The sequence below is a fragment of the Myotis lucifugus genome, unplaced genomic scaffold (assembly GCF_000147115.1).
Source record: "Myotis lucifugus unplaced genomic scaffold, Myoluc2.0 scaffold_404, whole genome shotgun sequence".
NCBI lineage: Eukaryota > Metazoa > Chordata > Mammalia > Chiroptera > Vespertilionidae > Myotis > Myotis lucifugus.
Window position 1 is genome coordinate 621,101 of NW_005871452.1, and position 21,521 is coordinate 642,621.

Here is a 21,521-nt window from a genome sequence, read left to right on the forward strand (position 1 = left end):
AAGACTTGGATTATGGAGCAGCGCCAGAGTGGCTTGTGTGTGTCAACCACGCTTATTCAAGGTCAGGCAAGAATGTTTGCAAGCGAAATGAACATTGTTGATGTTACAGGAAAGGCAAAGTGGTGCTTCAGTTTCATGAGGAGAGAAGGGTTGGCCATGAGAACATGAACAAGTTAGCTCAGAAAATGCCACCAGTTTATGAGGATGATCTCACATACATAGACAGTGACTCAGAAGACAGCAGTGATAAGATAGAAGTTGGAGAAAGTGATGTGCCTGGAGCTAACAGTGACGAAAAAGAGAGCAGTGATGCAACAGAGGCTGCATAATATAGTACTGGTATGTGAACATTACCTGCGGTAATTACTAAATAAAATGTGTTTTGTTTTATTTTTCAAATATTGATTTCTTAATTTTGGATTGGAAAAGTGGGGGTCGTCTTATACACAGAAGAATATGGTAAAGAACGTGTGTTCTTTATGCTTAACATAAAGATTGTATATAGCACGCATTCACAGGTTTCTGAAAGGAATGGCTTTGATTTTCTGGATGGTGTTTTCTGGGTGGTGTGGAATGCTCAGGTATCCTTCAGGGTGGACCAGGCGGCTCTGTGGTTCATAATGAATTGATGATATACTGCAGGTCATGGCCCATGGGCAGGATGGAGACTATAGATGTGTTTTGTTTGGAGCATATGGTGTTTTTTAAAACCAGGAAATTTTATATCAAATCCAAATTTACAGAATATCTTCCAAAATCAATCTGACAAAGTCAGCTCTTAATTCCTGTGCGATTCCAACTCAGGGCAGTGACCTCCTTCACATGGGCCTCCCTCCCTTCTGTCCCCTGTGCCGTTGAGCACTCACTTCTGTGATGCGCAGCTGAGGGAGATTTCCCTCTGAAAATAAATTTATGCCATAAATTGTCATTTAGAATGAAGTAAGTTTATGAAGAATGAAGGTCTTATACAATTTAGTTTATGTGGGTTTATAATATTTTAAAATTATGCCTGAAAAGTCAGTTTGTTTTGAAGAATGGTTACAAGTAAAGGTTTTGTTTTAAATAAATTGCCTAGTTTGTTCCACTGAGAAGACTTGGGAGCAGAGAGGGTGTCTGACTTCTGGGTGTGTGTTAGGGACTGTTTCCCACTAGAGGGATCAGGTCAGGCCAGGAAAGTATGGGTCATGCGTGAAGCATCTCGGCATGCCAGCAGGCATGAACATGCACAGAGATTACTACAGTTGTGTGAACAGAACATAGAAACTGGGAAGGGAGTTAACACCCACAGACGAATAAGGGCGGCAGTGGGTTATAACATGTCAGATGCAAAATCTTTTGTATAATAACAAGAGAAAAGAGTCAGAGCTCCTGGAGAAGCATGCTGACTGGTGAACACAGGAGGACAAAGTCCCCGCTGTGGCTCCATCCCGGGCAGGCACATGCACAAGCCAGCCAGTGAGTGCATGAGTAAGTGTTACACAAGATCGATGTTTTTCTCTCTCTAAAATCAATAAATAAAAATTTGAAAAAGAAAAAATCACCTCTGTGTACCCTCCAGTATAGTAATTGATTAAGGCAAAGGTAATTAATGGAAGCTGAAACCACTAAGTGAAAGGATATGGATGGCAAGATATTCACAGAGATCCAAAGTCTTACCTTGCAGATTATCTCTTAGCTAGAGGCCTGGTGCATGAAATTTGTGCAATTGGGGGGAGTCCGTCAGCCCAGCCTGCACCCTCTCGCAGTCCGGGGCCCCTTGCAGTCCGCGACCCTCTTGTTCCTTACTGCCCACCTGTAGCAGAGGTGGGAGAGGCTCCCCCCATCGCCACTGCGCTCACCAGCTGTGAGCCCGGCTTCTGGCTGAGTGGTGCTCCCCCTGTGGGAGCACACTGACCACCAGGGGACAGCTCCTGCACTGAGTGTCTGCCCCCTGGTGGTCAGTGTGCATCATAGCGACTGGTCGTTCCGCTGTTCGGTCGATTTGCATATTAGGGTTTAATATATAGAATTACAAGGTGATAAAGATTCCACCTTACCTTAACGTTTCAGCATTGCCACTAACAGGCCAGCCCAGCATTTTGATCCTCCTGTTATGATGCAAAAAGAAGCATGTGACATCATCTATGTAGGATTCTTTCCAAAAATATTTTAACTAAATTTAATCTTGAGGAAACAATTGGGCAAATGCAGATTAAGTGACATTCTACAATATAGCTGACTTGGACCCTTCAACAAAGTTAAGGTGTGAAACAGTCACATAGGCAAGAAATTGCTATTCTAGAGAAGATGAAAGGGTCAGGATGTGAGCTCGATTAGATCTTGAACTATACACACACATATACAGGAAATTAGGAAATTGTTGGAATATTTGGGAGAATCTGAATATAGATTGTATGTTAGGTGATAGTTAATGTTAAATTTCTTGGGTTTCATAATGTGAGAGGATATGATCATCGTCTCATGGTTATGTAAGAAAATGTTCTTATAAGATTCATAAGGAAGTGATATGTTATAATATCTACAACTTACATTCAAATGGTCCAGACCCTGTCCCCTGCAAGTACATACATATGTATGTGTAGATGTATAGATATATAGATATGCAAAGAGATAAAATGAATGTGAAAAAATAATATTGGTGAATGTAGGTGAAGTGTATAAAGATGTTCATTGTATAATTCTTTTGACTTTTATGTGGCCTTAAAAATATTCCTAAATAAAGGGAGAATAAATGCTAAATAATTGTTGGAAATAAGGCAGTTTGCCTTAAAAGTAATTTTAACTCTTTGTTGTATCCTTAGCTCTAATTAAATATTTACATGTAAATTTTATTTTAAGTTAATTAAGGAGTTACCCTAGAAGGGATTCTTAACCTAGAGTACATGAATCCTTAGAGAATTTGTGAAAGGTTATATGAATCTTTTGATAACATGCAAAGTATTTTTCTGTATAGAGGGTTCATTATAGTTTTCATGATATCGTCAAAGGCATCCATCCTTCAAAAAGTTAGGAACTATTACTCTATAATAGATTTACAATTTATAGTGCAATCCTTATTCTGAGTACCACAGTAGTAGTTAAATTTGCCTTTCAGACAGTACACGTATAAATTTGGTAATTGTGAACGTAATTCTCAACTTATTCAAAACAAATGAACCTTCATCAGAATCTTACTTACAAAAAGATTTGCTTATGTTGGCACACAATGCACTATACAGATCATGTATCATAGAAATGTACACTTGAAACCTATATGATCCCATTAACCAATATCACCCAAATAAATTTAATAAAATTTTTTTTAAAGATTTGCTTGCATCAGCTGATAGTTTAATGTAAGTTTATTTGACCACAGAGATCCTGTTACTTAGAAACACACAATGACATTTTAATAACATGATGTATTTCTTTTCTAAACTAATGTGTGTTTAGTGCAATCGCGTGTTATGTTTAAAGCGGTCTGTTTTCCCTTGTGTGTACTCACATTCCTCACATCTTGTGCAAAGGAAAAAATATGCTAGACAGTAAGGTTTGATTTTATCTCCATGTTCATGTAGAAAAAGAAACATAACTTCAAAGAAGAAATAGTCATGCTTTTTTTTTAGTTGAGTGATCACTAAGCTCTTCATCAAGTGAGAGACATTACCTTCTCTGCAAACAGCTGGGGGCAGAGCGAATGTCAGCCTGGTGTGCTGTCTCCGCTGCTTTTGTGCGGCATGAGGCCGCTCGGACATGGGTCATGAGTTAGAACGTGCTGACGTGTTGTTTAGATGCATAGGACTGAGCATGTCTGTTTTAGTTTTGCTGAAAATTTTTTTATAAATGCCTCTGGTTCTGTTAGATTAGGTTCAGTCACAAGGGCAGTAATGATATAATTAAACTCATCAGTAAAAAAAAATCTCCTATACTTTTCCCAAGTGTATGACAAGGAGTAGTTCAGACTCGGCATTTACGGAGGGGAGGCCCTGCTCGCGAGCGCTGCCCTGGGCCACCTGCACTGGGAGATGGATGTGGGCGGGCATGACTCAGGACAGGTCCTCACGTCCGGGTCGCTGCGGGCACCGCTGCGGGTCCCGCTGGAGCCTGGCCCTCGTCCGAGAGTACACACTGACTCTGTCCTGGTGTGATAGGCCCGCCCATTCTCCCATTATATTTCGCACTCTAAGGCAGTGGTTCTCAACCTTCTGGCCCTTTAAATACGGTTCCTCATGTTGTGACCCAACCATAAAATTATTTTCGTTGCTACTTCATAACTGTAATGTTGCTACTGTTATGAATCATAATGTAAATATCTGATATGCAGGATGGTCTTAGGCGACCCCTGTGAAAGGGTCGTTCGACCGCCAAAGGGGTCGCGACCCACAGGTTGAGAACCGCTGCTCTAAGGAATCAAGTTCCTTGAATAATTAATATCTACCATGTTAGAGGCCTGGCAGCCTTGACCAAGTCACTGACCCTTCCTGCCTGCGGGTTGCCCAGCCCTTAACCTGACATTCACCGAGTGCCTGGCACTGTCCTGGACATCACCTCGTTCAACCTTCCCCGCAGCCTTGGGAGATAGATGTTGTTCCCCCAATTGAAGGGATGTGGAAACTAGAAATCAGAGTATGACTTGGCCAAGTCCACAGCTAAAGGGATTCCCATTCAGAACCATGATGCTCATTCCTGTTTAACTACAAAAGATAAACCACATGGTCCGTAGACTTCTAGGGTGTCGGAGCCCCGAGCCATCTGGCATAAGTTAGAGCTGCCCAGAAACTTCTGACTCTTCACAGGTACTTTTAATATTTTTGAATTTTAAGCTGACCTCATTCAACTGCAGACAGAGGAACAGTTATCGTCGTCAGTCTGTAAATACTTCTCCTATGAGGACACTCTTTCCTAAATAAGGCAATGTGGTGGAATAGATATCACAGAGGGTTTCACTCAGCCCTTGGAGTTTTCACTTAAACAGCAGAATTTGAGTATTTCATTCTTTTATGTCAGCATCTAAGAACCGAGTAATCCATGGTGTGCTTAAATGATGGCTTTGGGAACATAGGCAACGTTGCTGCTATGCAGAACAGCCAGTTGATTCCTAAGTATTACCAGTTGTCAGAATGTGACTTGTTTATAAAATATGCTCTAGGCTTTCTGATGTTCTTACCAGGAAATATTAATAAGAGAAATCACTCCTTATTAATTGTATGAATATGTAAATCTCTCCCAGTTCAGTTTCTCACTTTTTCTTTAAAATCCTGAAAATGTGCAGGTTCCTTTCTGTTGTTTAGGAATAGTGTTAACATCAGCTTGGTCCTGGGTGGAGATGAGTGTAACTTCACTTACTCCTCTGCCATCTTGGATCTTTAGTCAAAATCAGTTATCTTAATAAGTAATTGACTTTGTCTAATGAGGCCAACTCCTAAATGATGGAGTCACTTGACAATGGGAGCCAAAGGAGAGGTTCTTGCATCTTCCTCACCCTTTTTGGCTGCACCCATTACACCAGGTACCTGTGCCCCCAAATTCAGAAGTGCACCACGCTCATTCTCAGGCATCCAGACTTTCCGTTTTGTGGACTTCAATCAGCAGATGCAGGTTAAGGCCAAAGTCAGACAGAGATGGAGAATGCATGAGCCTAGTCTGTGCCACGCTCTAACCATCCTCCAGAACTTGCGCTCTGCTGGCTGTCTTTCAGGGTTTTCCGGGTCAAGGTCAGCAGTCTTCAGTTGTTGCAGATCTGCTCAGGGCTGATCCCACTCTGTGGTGCTGGAGCTCGAAGGAGCAGACACACCAACTAAACCTTCTTGCCTAGATACACAGAGTTTGGCTGCACCCAGGCACCTGTGACCTGGCCCCTGAGAAGCATTTGCTCAGACCAAGCTCTGCAGCCTGGTTGTTGGGCAGAAGGTGAGGGAAGGGCCAGGGACTTTGATTGCATGTTCTTTGTGAATCTTAAAACTTGGCATGTGATTTAGGTAGTACCTTTCCATTTGTTTTAAGGAACAAAGGAGGAGCAGTGGCAGCTAGCTCTTTCTGATGGTAGCAAAGCTGCTTCATCCAAAGGAAGAGTCTTAAGGAATACTTCCTTCTCAGGCCTATGACCCCTGCTGGGCCACACAGGCTGCTCTGTGGTTGAGCTAAGTGAGTCCCAGGAAAGGGAAACGACTGCCCATTTCATCATCAGAGACCAAGGTGGGCACTAGGTATCCCCATCCTGGGGCAGTTATTTCCTTATGATTCCAGGCTATACATGTTTTTCACCATATCATGTCTTTAGTGCTTTTTGAAATAGTATCTATAATAATAAAAGCTTAATATGCTAATTAGACCAGACACCTGAACGACCTTCCGGACAAAGCCACGGTGGCGGGGGCTGAGGCAGAGGCTTTTAGGGGCAATCAGGCAGGCAAGAGAGCAGTTAGGGGTGATCAGGCAGGCAGGCAGAGTGGTTAGGAGTGATCAGACAGGCAGTCAGGCCAGCAGTTAGGAGCCAGAGGTCCCGGATTGCGAGAGGGATGTCTGACTACTGGTTTAGGCCCGATACACAGGGATCGGGCCTAAACCAGCAGTCGGACATCCCCCGAGGGGTCCCAGATTTTGAGAAGGTACAGGCCAGGCTGAGCCCCCCCCCCCCCCTTCGTGCACGAATTTCGTGCATCAGGCCTCTAGTTATCTATAATAAGCCAAGTCTCAAAACTAAAAATGTAGTTAGTATTCCTTGTACATATGTGCAAAGATGACACCATTAATATTTTCACACCATGACTAGATCAGCAGTTCCTTTGTATACATACGTGTTAATAATTATAGCATACTTCTGAAGCCAGACAGGACATCTGCATGTTTTTTAACATTGTATTGTGAAGAATGTTTTCTATAAGGACATTGATCACTTTTTAAAAAATGTAATTAAAACTTCCTATGCAAAGCATGATGAAATTTCAAGGCTGCAAAAGTTCAGTGCCAGACATTTCATATTTTAAATTATAGTAAAATCAGTTGAAATAACATATTTTCTTCTGACTTAAGAACAAAGCTTCCGTCAGTCATTCTGACTTTCAGCCTTCCTAGAGATTCTGCTCCCCACAGGGTGTCCCTGAGCGCACAGTAGGGTCTCAGTGTGCTCCTGGGCTGGTGTCCTCCAAGGCTGCTGGGAATGGCTCAATCTTCCTGTGTCTATGAGGCTTGGACACTCTTAAAACTTGGGGTCAGGGGGACACAGGAAGAGGGTGCTCAGGACCCCACATGCTTCATCGCTTCACCACCCTGTTCTGCCTGCCTATTGGTTTGCTTGTCTTTTTGATTTCCTACTTATTGCCCCTACCACACTGGGTGCTCCAAGAGCAGAGTCCTTATCTAATCTTATCTCTGTTCCTTTCAAGAACAGCATCTGGGACACAGCTGATTAAAGTTGAATGAAAAAGGAGTGTAGGAAAGGCTCAGTATCCATCTGTGTTGTCCCAGGATGCTAAATCTGTTGACTCACTTTATTCAGGTTGAGTCCCCTCCAACAATGATTTTGTTTACTGCTTAGATTGCCTTAAACCAGCGATTTTAACCTTTTCATCTCATGGCACACACTAATTACTAAAATTTTGTGGCATACCAAAAAAATATGTTTTTTTGCTGATCTGACAAAAAAAATAGGTATAATTTTGATTCATTCCCACAGGATGGCTATTGTTTTGATGGCTGTTATCATTTTATTAAAGTATATTTTTATTTCAGAGAGAAAGGGAGAGGGAGAGATAGAAACATCCATGATGAGAGAGAATCATGGATTGGCTGCCTCCTGCATGCCCCCTATTGGGGATTGAGCTCACAACTTGGGCCTGTGCCCTGACCAAGAATTGAACCGTGACCTCCTGGTTCTCAGGTCAACACTCAACCACTGAGCCACACCAGCTGGGCTGCTGTTGTCACTTTTTGACAATCTAAGAGAAAAGGAGGTCAGTATCCCTGACTAGTCAGGTATTGTATGTTTCTAAAATGCTTGAGGCACACCAGTTGAAAATCGCTGTAGGTCTATGCATTTATATTCACACAGCAAGAAGCACTGCACAAGGTTTCTTGTTAAATGAATGCAAAGCCATATCTTCTTATTTTTACCTGTCTCTTACATTCAACTTGGTCAGTTTAAATTAGTTAATGCTTCTACGTTCTGAAACTAGTTACATATCTCAACATTTTGTTTCATAAGATTCTTTTTCTGTTTTTAACCACTTAGTTTAAGCCTTGACTTTTGATTCTAACAGTCTCCATCACATTATTATTCTTGTTTATGTTATAATCTCAAAATAGCTATTAAGACAAGGGGACTTAGAAAGAAGGGCTTAGAAATAATATGCTCAAATGGGTAAACTGAACTTTTCACAAGTTGGCTAGGATGACCATGGTTGGTACTCAGCTACCTGATTCCTGGTATAATTTAAAATAGTTTTATCTGTAATAATCAACTTTGGTGAAGATGCTAGTTGCTCTCAATTTTATATGAAACATACACACATGCATACACTTCCCAGATGCTTTTCATGTTGTGCTTCTCATAACAGCCTTGTGAGGCGAGGCTGGGAGGTTCTGACGGTGGTGGTGAGGGAACTATTAGAAGATGAAATAACTGCAGTTCACAATTAGCGTAGCCTCCGCAGGGTGGCAAGACTGGAACTTTCAAGACACAAAACTGATAGTAACAAAGAAGTCAACAGAGTTTCTATATGTGTCTATTACAAATTATTTTAGAAATAAAGATAGAAGGTCATTTCATAATGAAAATTTTAATATATGATTTTGATAGTGTCCGGTATATAGTGACTTAACAGTTTTATGTTAAATTGAACTGAGTGAAAGGATACATACACTTGAGCAAATCAGGGCAAAGAAGATGACGCTAAGAGTGACCAACGGAGCAGAGATTCCAGAACCTCATGCGCGAGGTTCCGTCTGTAAGTGTGTAGTCAAGGATAAAGAACATGTATTTTAAGCAAACTCCAGTGCTTTTCATAAAATCTTTTGATCTTGAATAAAGAAATACGGTAATCTTAATATACCGTTACACTTTTTAGACTTGCAGAAAACTTTCAAAATAGTATGGAATTCATGTGTATCCTTCTCCCAGCTTCCCCTAATATTAATAATCACATTAATAACCATAGCACAATTATCAACACCAGGAAATTAACATGGTGTTTTTATTTCACACATGTAATTAATAGAAGAAACTAAAGCTAACCCAGTAATTAAGTGTACTTATACCAATAATTGTATCATCGGTTCTTTAAGAAAATTAATATATTATTGTTTTAATGTTGGAGTAATAAACAGAACACTCATTCATAACTTCCACCTGTAATTTTTTTCTGTGCACTTCCTGGTTTTGAACCAGAACATACACAGTTTGTAAATGGACTTCAGGTGCCCACTGATAGCGCTGGTCACAGGCTGCTGGTCAAGGACGCGCATACTTTGTCCCAGATGCTCGCAGTCTGCTCAGCAGTGCACAGCCTCCTGCTCCCTGAGGGAGCCCTGCAGGGGATGGCTTCATTCTCGCGCGTGAAACTGAAGCCTTCGCTAAAAGTTCTAGAAGACTAAACCTTCTAGATATATTTTTGCTTGTTCATCTCTAGATTAATGAATCAGGTAGACTAGCATAATGATACTGAATGTAACATAACATGATGTCTTTTTGATGATAAATGCTGCTACAGTAAATATATAAATACAGGTTTTAATTAACAAAGGAAATGTGGAATTACTTTATCTTCTGTGGCTTAAGAACAATACTTGAATATGATCTTATGCATGAAAATGCATAGGATGATATTTCTCTTGTTTTAATATAATTGTTTTCAAGATGAAGATGTTCCAGTGTTGAATCATCATCTTCTTTGGCATTGCAGATTTGTTCTGGAAGAATATGCCTAAGGAAAAGTAGATATGAAAGTCAAAATGGTCCAAGTAATATTCTGCCTTCATAATTTAGGAGTTAAATTTTATATTTATTTTTAAATTTTATTTTTGCATTAAATAAAGTTAGATTCCTTCTTTATATTATATACCTGAAAAGATTCAGAATACATCAAAGATCTAAATGTGAGTAAATGAAGACATGAATGTGTTAGAATAACAAAAGCATGGTTGGGCCCTGGGTTCAGGGGAAGATCTTCCTACTTGTGACGTAAACTAGAAGCACTGAAAGATGAGATTAATAAATTGACTACTGGGTGTTAAAGAATACATTTAAAAGACAAATGGCAAACTAGGAGAAGATATTTGCAACTTTTATCACAGATAAGGGCTTATATACAAAGACCTAAAAATCTAGAAGGAAAGGGGAAAAGAGAAAAAAAAGAAGGTAACTAGTTCACAAAAGAAACAATGAAATGTGTAAACGTGAAAAGATGCTCGGTTTCATTCATGATGAGAGAACTGTAAGTTGAAACTATGCTGGCATATCACTCTCACCAGACTTGCTACCCAAACGTCCAAAAGCTCATCCACATGTCCTGACAGTGAGGCTGTGAAGGACCAAACACCACTGAAAGGAATTCCCTGCTCCATCAAAAAGATTTTTGCATTATCTAACAAAATTACATGTGCATTTTATCACCCAGCAATCCCAGTTTTAGGAATCTATCCCAAAGTTAGACTGGAAAAATACAAAACAACTGAACAAAGTTGTGCATTGTAGCATTTGTAGTAGTAAAAGGATGGAAACAATAAAATGTGTATCGATAAGGAACTGGTTGCATAACATCTGCAAAGTGCAATACTATTCAGTTATAAAACGGAATAAGGAAATTCTTTATATACTGATATGGAATGATATCCTTGACATACTGATCATTTTTAAAAAGAGTAAAAGAAAGCACATTCTCTAGAGAGGGAAACAAAGTCTTCTGTGGAATATTTGTATGGTAATTATGGGGAGGATGGGGGAATATTAATATGTATGTATGCATTTACATACTGGAAATACTGGAAAATGCTTCCAGTATTGTCCAAAAGAAATACTGGAAGGATAAACTAGAAGTTAATTTACAAATTTAACCTATGGGGAAGGATGGATTACAGTGTAAGGGACAAACATAGGAGAAAGACTTCTTAATATACATTGTTATACAGTTTTAACATTGGAATCATATAAATGTTTAACATAGGAAAAATAATATTAAACAGAAAAATAACAATTTATAAAAACCAAAAATAAAGACCATTTCTGAATATGTATTAAGTTGTTAACACATTGTTACAGATAAAACGACTGTATATCAGGTATGTATCCTTTGTGGAACATACTCTAAAGACAAATAGAGCTACCAAAAACATCATAAACTCTTTTGTTACTCATATTAATAGTATTATCATTTTCATACTAATGTTTATATATTGTAATATAATAAATGTAAATCGATATTGTTGGAAACCTAGATTTTGAATGTAAGATAAACAAGTTTAAAACAAAAGGAATACTCTATAACAGGGGTCCTGAAACTACGGCCCACGGGCCACATGCAAATACAAATATTGTATTTGTTCCCGTTTTGTTTTTTTACTTCAAAATAAGATATGTGCAGTGTGCATAGGAATTTGTTCATAGTTTTTTTTTTTAAACTATAGCCCGGCCCTCCAACAGTCTGAGGGACAGTGAACTGGCCCCCTGTTTAAAAAGTTTGAGGACCCCTGCTCTATAATGTTATATTTGAATTGGGAATGTCCATATAAATTCATTCTTTTTCTTTACAAAATGCATGTGTGTGTTTTTTTTTAAATGCATGTTTTCTGGCAGTACACTTAAATTCCTCAAAACACAACAACACACTTGGGAGGAACATGCCTGGAGTGCAGATTGGATCCTCTGGGTACTGCTCCCATGAGAGGAGCTGGACTCTGGAGCAAGGCTGGCACAGGTGTGCAGTAGGAAATGTACTAGTTAACTGTCCAACAGCAATGAGGATGGTCCAAGGACATAGGAGCCAGCTTGAAGGGCTACCATTGGCCAAAGACAGGACAGTGTAAGAGCAAGAATTGTAGTTGTTTGAAACATTCTGAATTTGTAAAACCATAAGTCCATGTTGACTCTCCAGAGAGAGAGAGACAGAGACAGAGAGACAAAAACAAAATAATAAAACAAAAACACTTAACCACCAATTAATTTTTCCCTGAGATAGCCACTATTAACATTTTAATATATTTTATAGTCTTTTTATTCATATATAATGCATCTATATAATCTTCCAGTTTTATAAGGATGTAATCCTATATAATAAAGAGGTAATATGCAAATTAACCCTCACACCCTCACAAGATGGCGGCCTACAGCCAGGCTGGCAGGGGGGTTAGTGAAGGATGACCAAATGACTGAACAAGCAGGCTGTGTGGGGCGACCAGGCCAGCGGGGGGTCCGTGGGGTGACCAGGCCAACGGGGGCAGTTGGGGGCAACCAGGCCATCAGAGGGGGGCAGTTAGGGGTGACCAGGCTGGTGGGGAGGTGTAGTTGGGGGCAGCAGGAGGGCAGTTGGGGGCGATTAGGCTGGCGGGGGGGCAGTGAGGGGTGACTAGGCTGGAGGGGGGGCAGTTAGGGGCAACCAGGCTGGCAAAGGGGGACAATTGGGAATGACCAGGCTGGCAGGGGGGGCAGTAAGAGGTGACCAGACCAGCGGGGGGCGTGCAGTTAGGAGCAACCAGGCCAGCAGCAGGGGGCAGTTAGGGGTGACCAGACCAGTACGGGGGGCAGTTAGGGGCAATCAGGCCAGCACTCAGAGGCAGTGAGGGGCGATCAGGCCAGCGGGGGGCCAGTTAGGAGCAACCAGGCAGGGAGGCAGGTGAGCGATTAGGAGCCAGTGGTCCAGGATTGTGAGAGGGATGTCTGACTGCCAGTTTAGGCCTGATCCCTGGGATTGGGCTAAACCAGCAGTCGGACATCCCCTTAAGGTGTCCCGGATTGGAGAGGGTGCAGGCTGGGCTGAGGGGACCCCCCCCCCCCCCCGTGCATGAATTTCATTCACCGGGCCCCTAGTTGACATATAATATTGTATTATTTGAGGTGTACAACATAATGATTTGATATGTGTATATATTGGGAAATGGTTGCCACAGTAAGTTTAGTTAACCTCTGTCACCTTTCATATTTCCAGATATGTAACCAGCTTTTTCTTCTGTCAGTTTAAAAAGAGAATTGATCATTTATCCCACCTTCCAGAATAACAAAGTGGCTCTAGTTCAGTGGTCGGCAAACTGCGGCTCACGAGCCACATGCGGCTCTTTGGCCCCTTGAGTGTGGCTCTTCCACAAAATAATGACTTCTGCGCATGGGCCACGAAGTTTCAATCACACTGTACGTGCGCACCTGCACGTATTATTTTGATAATATAATAGGGTTTTAGCCAAATATTTTGAAACCAAATCTTACAGAGTTCATCCCACCCGCACCTCTTCCATAAGGGTTTTTAGAAACTCTTGACCCTTTCCCTGTCTTGTTTTTTGGGGGAGTTTAAATGTGTTTTGAATTTGAGAACTATGTAAGAGTCGGGGGTACTCTTCAGGGACAAGGTCAGTGACCTGCCTCCCCTATTAATGCACTAACCAAAGTTCCAGGTGAACCCTGGCTCTCATGCACCCTGGGCAGAGGGACACATGCAGAAAGTGTTTCTCCACAGGTGAGGGGTGTGGGGTCTCCATTAATGTATTTAGAATTTTGCCTTGAGAAGAACCTAGATAGAAGTGATTTTAATTTTAGCATATATTTAGATTTTGTGTTCCACAAGCTAGTGTTTATAATTATATGTGAAGGTGGAAGCAGCACCATAATCTAATGCCTGGTGCCCTATTCCAACCTGTTTTTAATGTTCTAAGTATCTATCTATCTATCTATCTATATAAGCTTAATATGCTAAGTGTCCCACCGTTCGTTTGACCAGACACAATGATGCATACTGACCACCAGGGGGAAGACGCTCTGACCAGTAGGTTAGCTTGCTGCTGGAGTCCAGCCAATTGGGACTGGGCGAGACAGTCTGGACATTCCCTGGAGCCCTCCTGCGATCCCTTCTGTCCCCGATCATGCACTGGTGGGGTCCCTCGGCCTGGCCTGTGCCCTCTTGCAATCAGGGACCCCTTGAGGGATGTCAAAGAGCCGGTTTCGGCCCAATCCCCATAGGCCAGGCTGAGGAACCCCACCGGTACACAAATCCGTGCACTGGGCATCTAGTTCTGTAATAATACTCTATTTTTGAAAAATTTTACTCTGAAAGTTTGCAAATATATAACAGTAGAAGAAAACAATGAATTCTTATGTAGCTATTATTTTCTGACTTCAACTGTTATTAACATTTACCAATCTGGTTTAATGTAACTCTCATCACTTTTTTCCTTAAAGTAAATCCCAGACATCATGTCATGGTAGTTTAATCATATATTTTGTCAGTCGCAACAATTTAAATGGGTACTTGAAAAAGCCAAAATTTACCGTATCTTGTTGTTGTTCAGCCTCAGAAAATGTAGTGCTTTCATTTCTTGTACCCCTGGTGGTATAGACTTTAAGTTATTGTGATCCAGAAATAACTCTCTCAGAGAATGGTAAGCCCCATAGAAGGAGACTCGGTCCAGGCCGTCATCAGAGAGGTTGTTAAACGATAGGTACAGGTATTCCAGGCCTGGCTCCATGTGGCCAAACACGTAGCCAGGGATGCGCTCAATCCTGTTCCCCAGGAGCACAAGGTGCAGCAGCGACTTGGGGAGGTAGGAGGGGACGTGGTAGAGCCTGTTGTAGGAAAGGTCGATGGATTCGAGATTTCTGCAGCAAAGGAAAGAGTAAACAGTGGTACATCAGGGCAGTGACTGTGAGCTCTAGGTTTAGACAAGGCCAGTCAGGATGCTTGCAGGTTTTCCTGCCAGCATTCGGTGCAGGGATACCACCGGGTGCCACCCTGGCTGTGCATGTGCTTACCTGGGCACAGCCAGTTGGTTCCCACCAGAGAGGAGCACCAGGATTCAGAGGGGTAACCGTGAGGCTCACGGAAGTCCCCAAACATCCCTAAGGTCAGACTTGACTCAGAAGTGAAATCCAGGGCGTTCTGGCCAACATCAAATTGCCTATCCCTAAAGTCTTCAGTGGTTCCAGCAAAGAAGTGGCGGTGATGTGGGGATTGTCTATTCTTTTTTTTTTTAACCTCAAAATATCCTTTAATCACAACAAAGACCAAAAAAACCCCTTTGCGTTGTCCTTGGGAAATCAAGAAAAAATGAAGTTGTTTTTGTTTTATGACTCAAAATAAACAAGACTTGCTGGAAATAGTGCTCATTACTTGCAATCCATGCCAGTTTACACTCTTGTTAGATCAGTCCCAATCCTACAGTCAGAAGTCCTTGTTAGAGCAAGAAAAACCACTCCTCTCAGGACTAAGCCCCGAAGGTGGAAGGACGGTCTTCAGTGAGAGAACTGCCTGCCGTCGGAAGACTTCTTGCTAATGTGCTTGAAGATTTTGGACTTCTCCACTTTCTTGGGCTTCTGGTAGCCGAATCCACCGCCGCCTCCTCTCTTCTTCAGCTTGCCTTCATTGCTGTTCACGTTCAGATCAACAAAAGGAGGCACCTTGAACCCAAATGACAGAGCAACATGAGGCAAATTTAAGTTATTAACGTTAAAGATTTGTTTCAGAGTATGGGAGTCATATGCTCGAATGTATGACTTATATGCTTCCTGGGCTGACTTATGAAGGAAGTAGTTCTTTTCAATCAATTTTTCAAGCTGAGACAATGTCAGAAATTTTGGACCAGGAAAACTCAAATTCACTTAATGGAACCTTGGATTGCTTCAGGTAACGAAGGAAACCCAATTCTTCAGGACGCAAAATGTGCAAGGCATGCCCCCTTCCGTTTAGGCCCCTGGCAGTTCTTCCCATCGATGAATGTATTCCTTGGGGTCATCTGGAGGGTCATACTGAACAATCCAGTCGACTTCAGGAATGTCCAGCCCTCTAGCTTCCACGTCCGTGCACAACAATATCCCCGTATCCGCACTGCAGAACTGGAGGAATGTGGTCGTACGCTTATTTTGCTTCTGCCTTCCATGAATGGCCAAGACAGGCAAATCGATGTAGTTCAGCAACTCATAGTGGTATTTCACGGACATGCAAGATGAGAAGACCATGAGTTTCTTCTTCCAGTTCTTCTAAAGGAATGTGAAGAGCAGGAGGAATCTTTTCTCGGAAAAGACAAACAACGTATCCCTGCTCAAGACCATCCACTGTTGCATTAGTTTTATCATCATCAACACCAACATACAATGGCTCCTTTTTCTGAGAAATCCTCACCAGGTCCTCAACTCTTCGAGTTTGTGTGGCAGAAAAGAGCATGGTCTGTCTGCGTTTTGGCAGAAGTTTAATAATTTGCTTTAACTCCTCTTCAAACCCGACATCCCAGATACGATCAGCCTCATCAATAACCAGACACTGCAGGATTTTATACATAAACCCTGGAGTATTCTGCATATGGTCCACGAGGCGGCCTAGTGTGGCCACAATGATGTTGATCCCATTAGCAAGCTTCTGTGCCTCAGCAGACCTGTTGCTGCCGCCCACTATCAACCCGTATGTGTGAACGTGGTGTGTCATCAGCTCTTTACGAACACCAAAAGTCTGCATGGCCAGTTCCCTAGTAGGGGAGAGAATAAGTACTCCTGTTCCATTCCTGGGCATAAACTTTAACTTAACAATGAGTTCAGCTGCAGGGATGAGAAAGGCCAGGGTTTTGCCACTGCCAGTTTTTGCAGCTGCCTTCCAGAAGTGGTCTGGCACTTTATGTTGGGCTTCGGTCATGTTTGTAAAGCCCATTTCTTTTCTTGCCCGCAGAGTGTTCTCATTGACAAGATTAGAGAGAGAAGCAAATGAAGTGTCCTCGAAAGCTCCTGTCAGTCCCAGGGGCAGGCTGGGCGCCGCGCTCTCCTCTTCCCCATTGCCTGGCTTCCCCACACCGGTTTCGGTTTCTTCAGGGCCTGGGCACCTTTCTCTGGCTCCACTTTGTCTTCCGTGTTTGCTCTTTTGGTATTAGGCCCAGTATCATCCACCATTTTTCTCTTTTTCTTTTTCTTCTTTTTAGATTCTGAATTGGGCGATTGCACTGCTGCTTCCCTGTTGGTTAATATGGTAGATTTCTTGGGAGACTTTTTAACTTTTACATTTTCCACTGTTTCTTTACATGTATCTCCATTTGGGGCTTCTGACAAACCTACATTCATAGACTGTTTCAGGGATTTTTTAATTTTTTCACTTGCTACGGTTTCTTGAGACACATCTTCATCTTGAGTTTCTGATATCCCAGGCCCCTGCAGCTTTAGGTTCCTCTGCAGCAGCTTGAGGTTCCGCTTCTCCATCTTCCTGCGCAGGAGCTTCATCGGCAGGTGAGCCATGTTGACGAAACGCTTCCGATCGGCGCTGCAGCCCGGCTGCATTTTCTATTCTTAATTCCACATCTGATCAGGGCTCAACCCGCTTTCCCACACGGCTTACTCCCCATCCTGACCGGCGAGGCCTCCATGCTGGCCCCTTCAGTGAGGGCTGCGGGCAGATGGGCTCTGCTGTTTGCTTAGGCTGTCGGGCCAAGCATTCTCATCTGTTTTGTAAGACTGGAGGTAGAGACATTTGGAGGGTGTGGGACAGTGCAGCCAAATGCTTTCACCTGAGGGGAGAGGGGAGGAGGGCAGGTTCCTTCCTCACTCTGTGCAGGGGTCACTCCCTTAACCTGCAGGACCAGCCAGTGAGGTCCACAGAGTGCGTGTCATGGTCGTCAGACCTCGTGTCCCTGCGCACACTCCGTGTGGCTAGTACAGCACTTGCATGTGGCAAGTGTCCACAGTGGTAGTGACCGTGGTCAGTCACCCTCACACCAGTCATATCATCAAGGATTTGAACCCCATGAAGGTGGCCACGTTCTGGGGGTGGGAGGGGGTTCACTAAGAAAGGATGCTGCCACCTCCGTCATGTCTCCACGTTCATACCCTTGTTAATAATGGCAGAAGGAAGGAATTGTCTCAAAAAGTCTAATTATAACATATACTTACTCTTGGTTTATCCAGGCTAAAGGAGCAATCCTATTTTCTTCAATTTTATTGTAACATAGTATAATGACATTGATATTTCTGGTATGATTGAAACAAATTTCAGTTATTTCTTCAATTTGATTATTTTCTAGGTATAATTCCTGTAATTAAGAGAAAGGACTTATTTCTTCCTGTTGGTTGATAAATACATTCAATTTTATAGAAATTACAATAGCATTGTAGGCTGTTCTCATTAGTATTATCTAAAGCCTTTACTGCCCCCTCAAGGGAATTCATGTTCTAAGCTGTCAAATTTTCTAATTAGAAAAATGTATTGTCTGTCATTTTATTTAATTATTTTTAACCAGAAAATGTTGCAAGATATTGTATGCCATAATAGTTGAATAAAGATTTCCTAATTTATAAAACTTTATTCACATAAATTTATTTCATTTGACGAGAAAATAGAAAGTATCATCCCACCTAGCACTAGAGATAATCAGGCCTAGGACATGAGCAGCCGTGCCGTGTCACACGCTGATCGAATATGACGAGAACTTGTCCTAGCTTGGCCCCACCCGCAAGTGCTGTCTGTAATATTTTTAGGCTCATGTTTTCTGGACTTGATTTTGTATTGAAATTAAATTAATTAAAGCTCATTAAGAGGTTTCATTTAACGTCAGGGTGAAGTTTACTAGAACTCTAATGTTCAGCAGCTAGCTGTCTTCATATGTGGTTTCATTTGGCATTAGAGTTTTCACACAACAAGGATATTGGAATTCAAAGTAGAATTGGTATGTATCTTCAGTGTAACTTTCTGTTCCTTTTGTAGAAATTTCCCTCTCTTTGTCACTTAATTTTGCTATTTATCAGAAATTGGTAGAGACTTTTAGCTGTTTGCTTTTACCTTCATTTGCATTTGAGTGTAAACTAGATCAGTGGCTCCTAAACTGTGTACAATGCAATCACTGTGCACTTTTTAAAGTGTGAAAGGAGACCCAGTCAGGGCGCAGCCATCTGAGGCTGAGCCAGGCAGCTCTGCAGTGGGCTCTCAGCCCACGCTCCGGTGGCCACCCCTCTGCAGCAGGGGCATCTCCAGAGAGGGTGAGACGGGGCAGCCGTGGGCTGGGGTGGGAGCTGTCAGAACTGGGAAGGTGGGGGCTGCCGGCAGAGGGGATGGATTGCTTCCATCCATGCAGGGTCACTGCTAGTTCACGAGGGATTCTGGGCGGAGCAGGCTGGGGATGGCCGCCACAGTCCCCGTTTGCGACAGTTAAAACTATCTTGCAAGTCAGGGTACTTTTTGCAGGTGGGAGTTTCTGTTTAAATTGTCAGTTAATTTTCCCAGCCTTTCCTGAGGAGCTGTCATCAGGACCATTTATTACTTTTTTAAGTGTCTCTACTCATAATTGTAACTTTGATTCATAATTTCATATAATTTGAAGAGAAAGCAGTGTTCAAATTATAGTAAATTATGTACACAACATCAAAACTACCAAGTTTAATATGCATCACAATAATCTCTTAAAATGTATTGTTTGGGTTTTTTGTAGCATACTATATTTAAAATACAAAATATTAGAAAAAAGATATTGGTACCTCGATAGAAGCAGGAAGGCCCTGTGGTATAATTCTAAATCTGTTTCGTCCCAGACGCAGGTAGGACAAGCTCTTCAAAGGTCTGAACGCTAAAGGATTGAGATTGGTTTCACTGAGATTGTTTCCTTCCAGTTCTAAGGTAACCAATCGACTTAAGCCTATAAAAAATAAAATTATTGTGATATTAGGATAATTGGAAAACCATGCAATTGCTATAAAATTTCAAAAGGTCACGTGAGCCCGGCTGGTGAAGCTCAGTGGTTGTACATTGGCCCATGAATCAGAGTCAGGGTTTGGTTCCCTGTCAGGGCACATGCCCAGGTTGCAGGCTTGATTCCCAGTAGCGGGTGTGCAGGAGGCAGCTGATCCATGATTCTCTCTCATTACTGATGTTTCTCTCTCTTCCTCTCCCTTCCTCACTGAATTCAATAAAAATATATATTTTTACAATGTCATGTGAAATTTTCAGTTTATTTTGATGGCAAATGTAGCTCAGTTCAGCCAAGATTAAACACTGAATGCATGGTCCAGTGGCGAGGCAGGCTTGTAGAAAAACCATTGCTATGCTATCTGATCAAAGTGTATACTATAAGGGCACTGGCTGGTTGCTCGGTGGTTAGAGCTTCGGCCTGCCAACCGAAGGGTCTCCTCAGGTTCAAGGGGATGTACTTCTGTTGCAGATTCGATCCCTGGCCCCAGTCGGGGCATGTGCTGGAGGCAAACAGTTGATGTGTCTCTCTCACATAGATGTTTCTCTCTGTCTCTCCGCACCTCCTCCCTCCCTATCAACTCTCTCTAAAAAACAATGGACAAAATATCCTCAGGTGAAGATTTAAAAGAATAAAAATAAAAAGTATGTACTATAAGGGATGGGGGTGGGGGTGGGGTGGTTTGGGGATGGGCAGGGTGCCCCACAGAGGCAGCAATAGCCAAGCAGGGACTTGGAACAGAGCTGGGCAAAAGTAGAAGGTTGTGGATCATTTGAAGCATTTGTAGAGACAGGTAGGTATAAAATGGTAGCATAATTGGGGATGGATGAGGAGTACCGTGAAATGAGGGATTCCTTTTCTGGGACAAGAAGGAGCATCTCTGCCTGGCAAACCCTCAGTTGATGAACATGCAGCACTGAATTTCCATCACAGTGTTCACTTGCTGACAGAGAATGCAACCAAGTGGACGTTTTGAAAGGGAAATAATAAAAAACTCTCCATGCAATCAAATTGCACTACCAAGAAAGGCCTTTATACAAACAAGTTTTATCAATTACTAGTGGCCCGGTGCATGAAATTTGTGCACGGGGGAGGGTGTGTTCCTCAGCCTGGCCTGCACCCTCTCCAATTTGGGACCCCTCGAAGGATGTCCTATTGCCAGTTTACAGGGATCAGGCCTAAACCAGCAGTCGGACATCTCTCTCGCAATCTGGGACTGCTGGCTCCTAACTGCTCACCTGCCTGCCTGATTGCCTCTAACCACTCTGCCTGCCAGCCTGCTTGCCCCCAACTGCCCCCCTCCCCACTGCTGGCCTGCTTGCCCCCAAATGCCCCCCCGCCAGCCTGATCACCCCAAACTGCCCCGCCCCCTGCTGGCCTGTCGCCCCTACTTTCCCCCCCCAGTGGCCTGCTCATCCTCAACTGTTCCCCCTGCTGGCCTGCTCACTCGAAACTGCCCTCCAACCCCGGCTGTCCTGATCACCTCCAACAGGCCCCCCACTGATGGACCGGCTTACTGGAACTGGACCCCGCTGCAGGGCTGCTCACACCCCAGCGGCCATGCCTCCTCGAGCGTGTGATTACATTAGAACTGAAGCGCCACCTTGGCTCGCTACTATGTCGATAGTCCAGTAAAAGATTAGGAAGATCCCCCGAGAGACGACTCAGTTCACTCATCATTATAATCCTATATAAGC

At 42.7% G+C, this 21,521-nt stretch overlaps 2 protein-coding genes and 1 pseudogene across 3 annotated transcripts in view; 1 reads left to right on the forward strand and 2 right to left on the reverse strand.

The window, feature by feature from the left end:
• Positions 1 to 21,521, forward strand: part of CENPP (centromere protein P) — a 217,401-nt gene that overhangs the window by 124,672 nt on the left and 71,208 nt on the right. The window lies entirely within an intron of this gene.
• Positions 2,018 to 21,521, reverse strand: part of ECM2 (extracellular matrix protein 2) — a 76,487-nt gene continuing 56,983 nt past the window's right edge. Inside the window, exons 7-11 of one of the 2 annotated variants that reach the window (XM_023743626.1) lie at positions 19,616 to 19,773; positions 18,038 to 18,177; positions 14,447 to 14,773; positions 9,735 to 9,899; positions 2,018 to 2,087 (exon numbers count right to left, since the gene is read on the reverse strand). In XM_023743626.1, coding sequence (XP_023599394.1) covers positions 2,033 to 2,087; positions 9,735 to 9,899; positions 14,447 to 14,773; positions 18,038 to 18,177; positions 19,616 to 19,773 — 845 coding nt within the window. In that variant the 3' untranslated portion in view covers positions 2,018 to 2,032. Of the gene's footprint in view, positions 2,088 to 8,740; positions 9,900 to 14,446; positions 14,774 to 18,037; positions 18,178 to 19,615; positions 19,774 to 21,521 lie in introns of those variants that run through there. The other variant, XM_006102199.3, reaches the window with a different exon arrangement.
• LOC102435063 lies at positions 15,144 to 18,003 on the reverse strand (annotated as a pseudogene).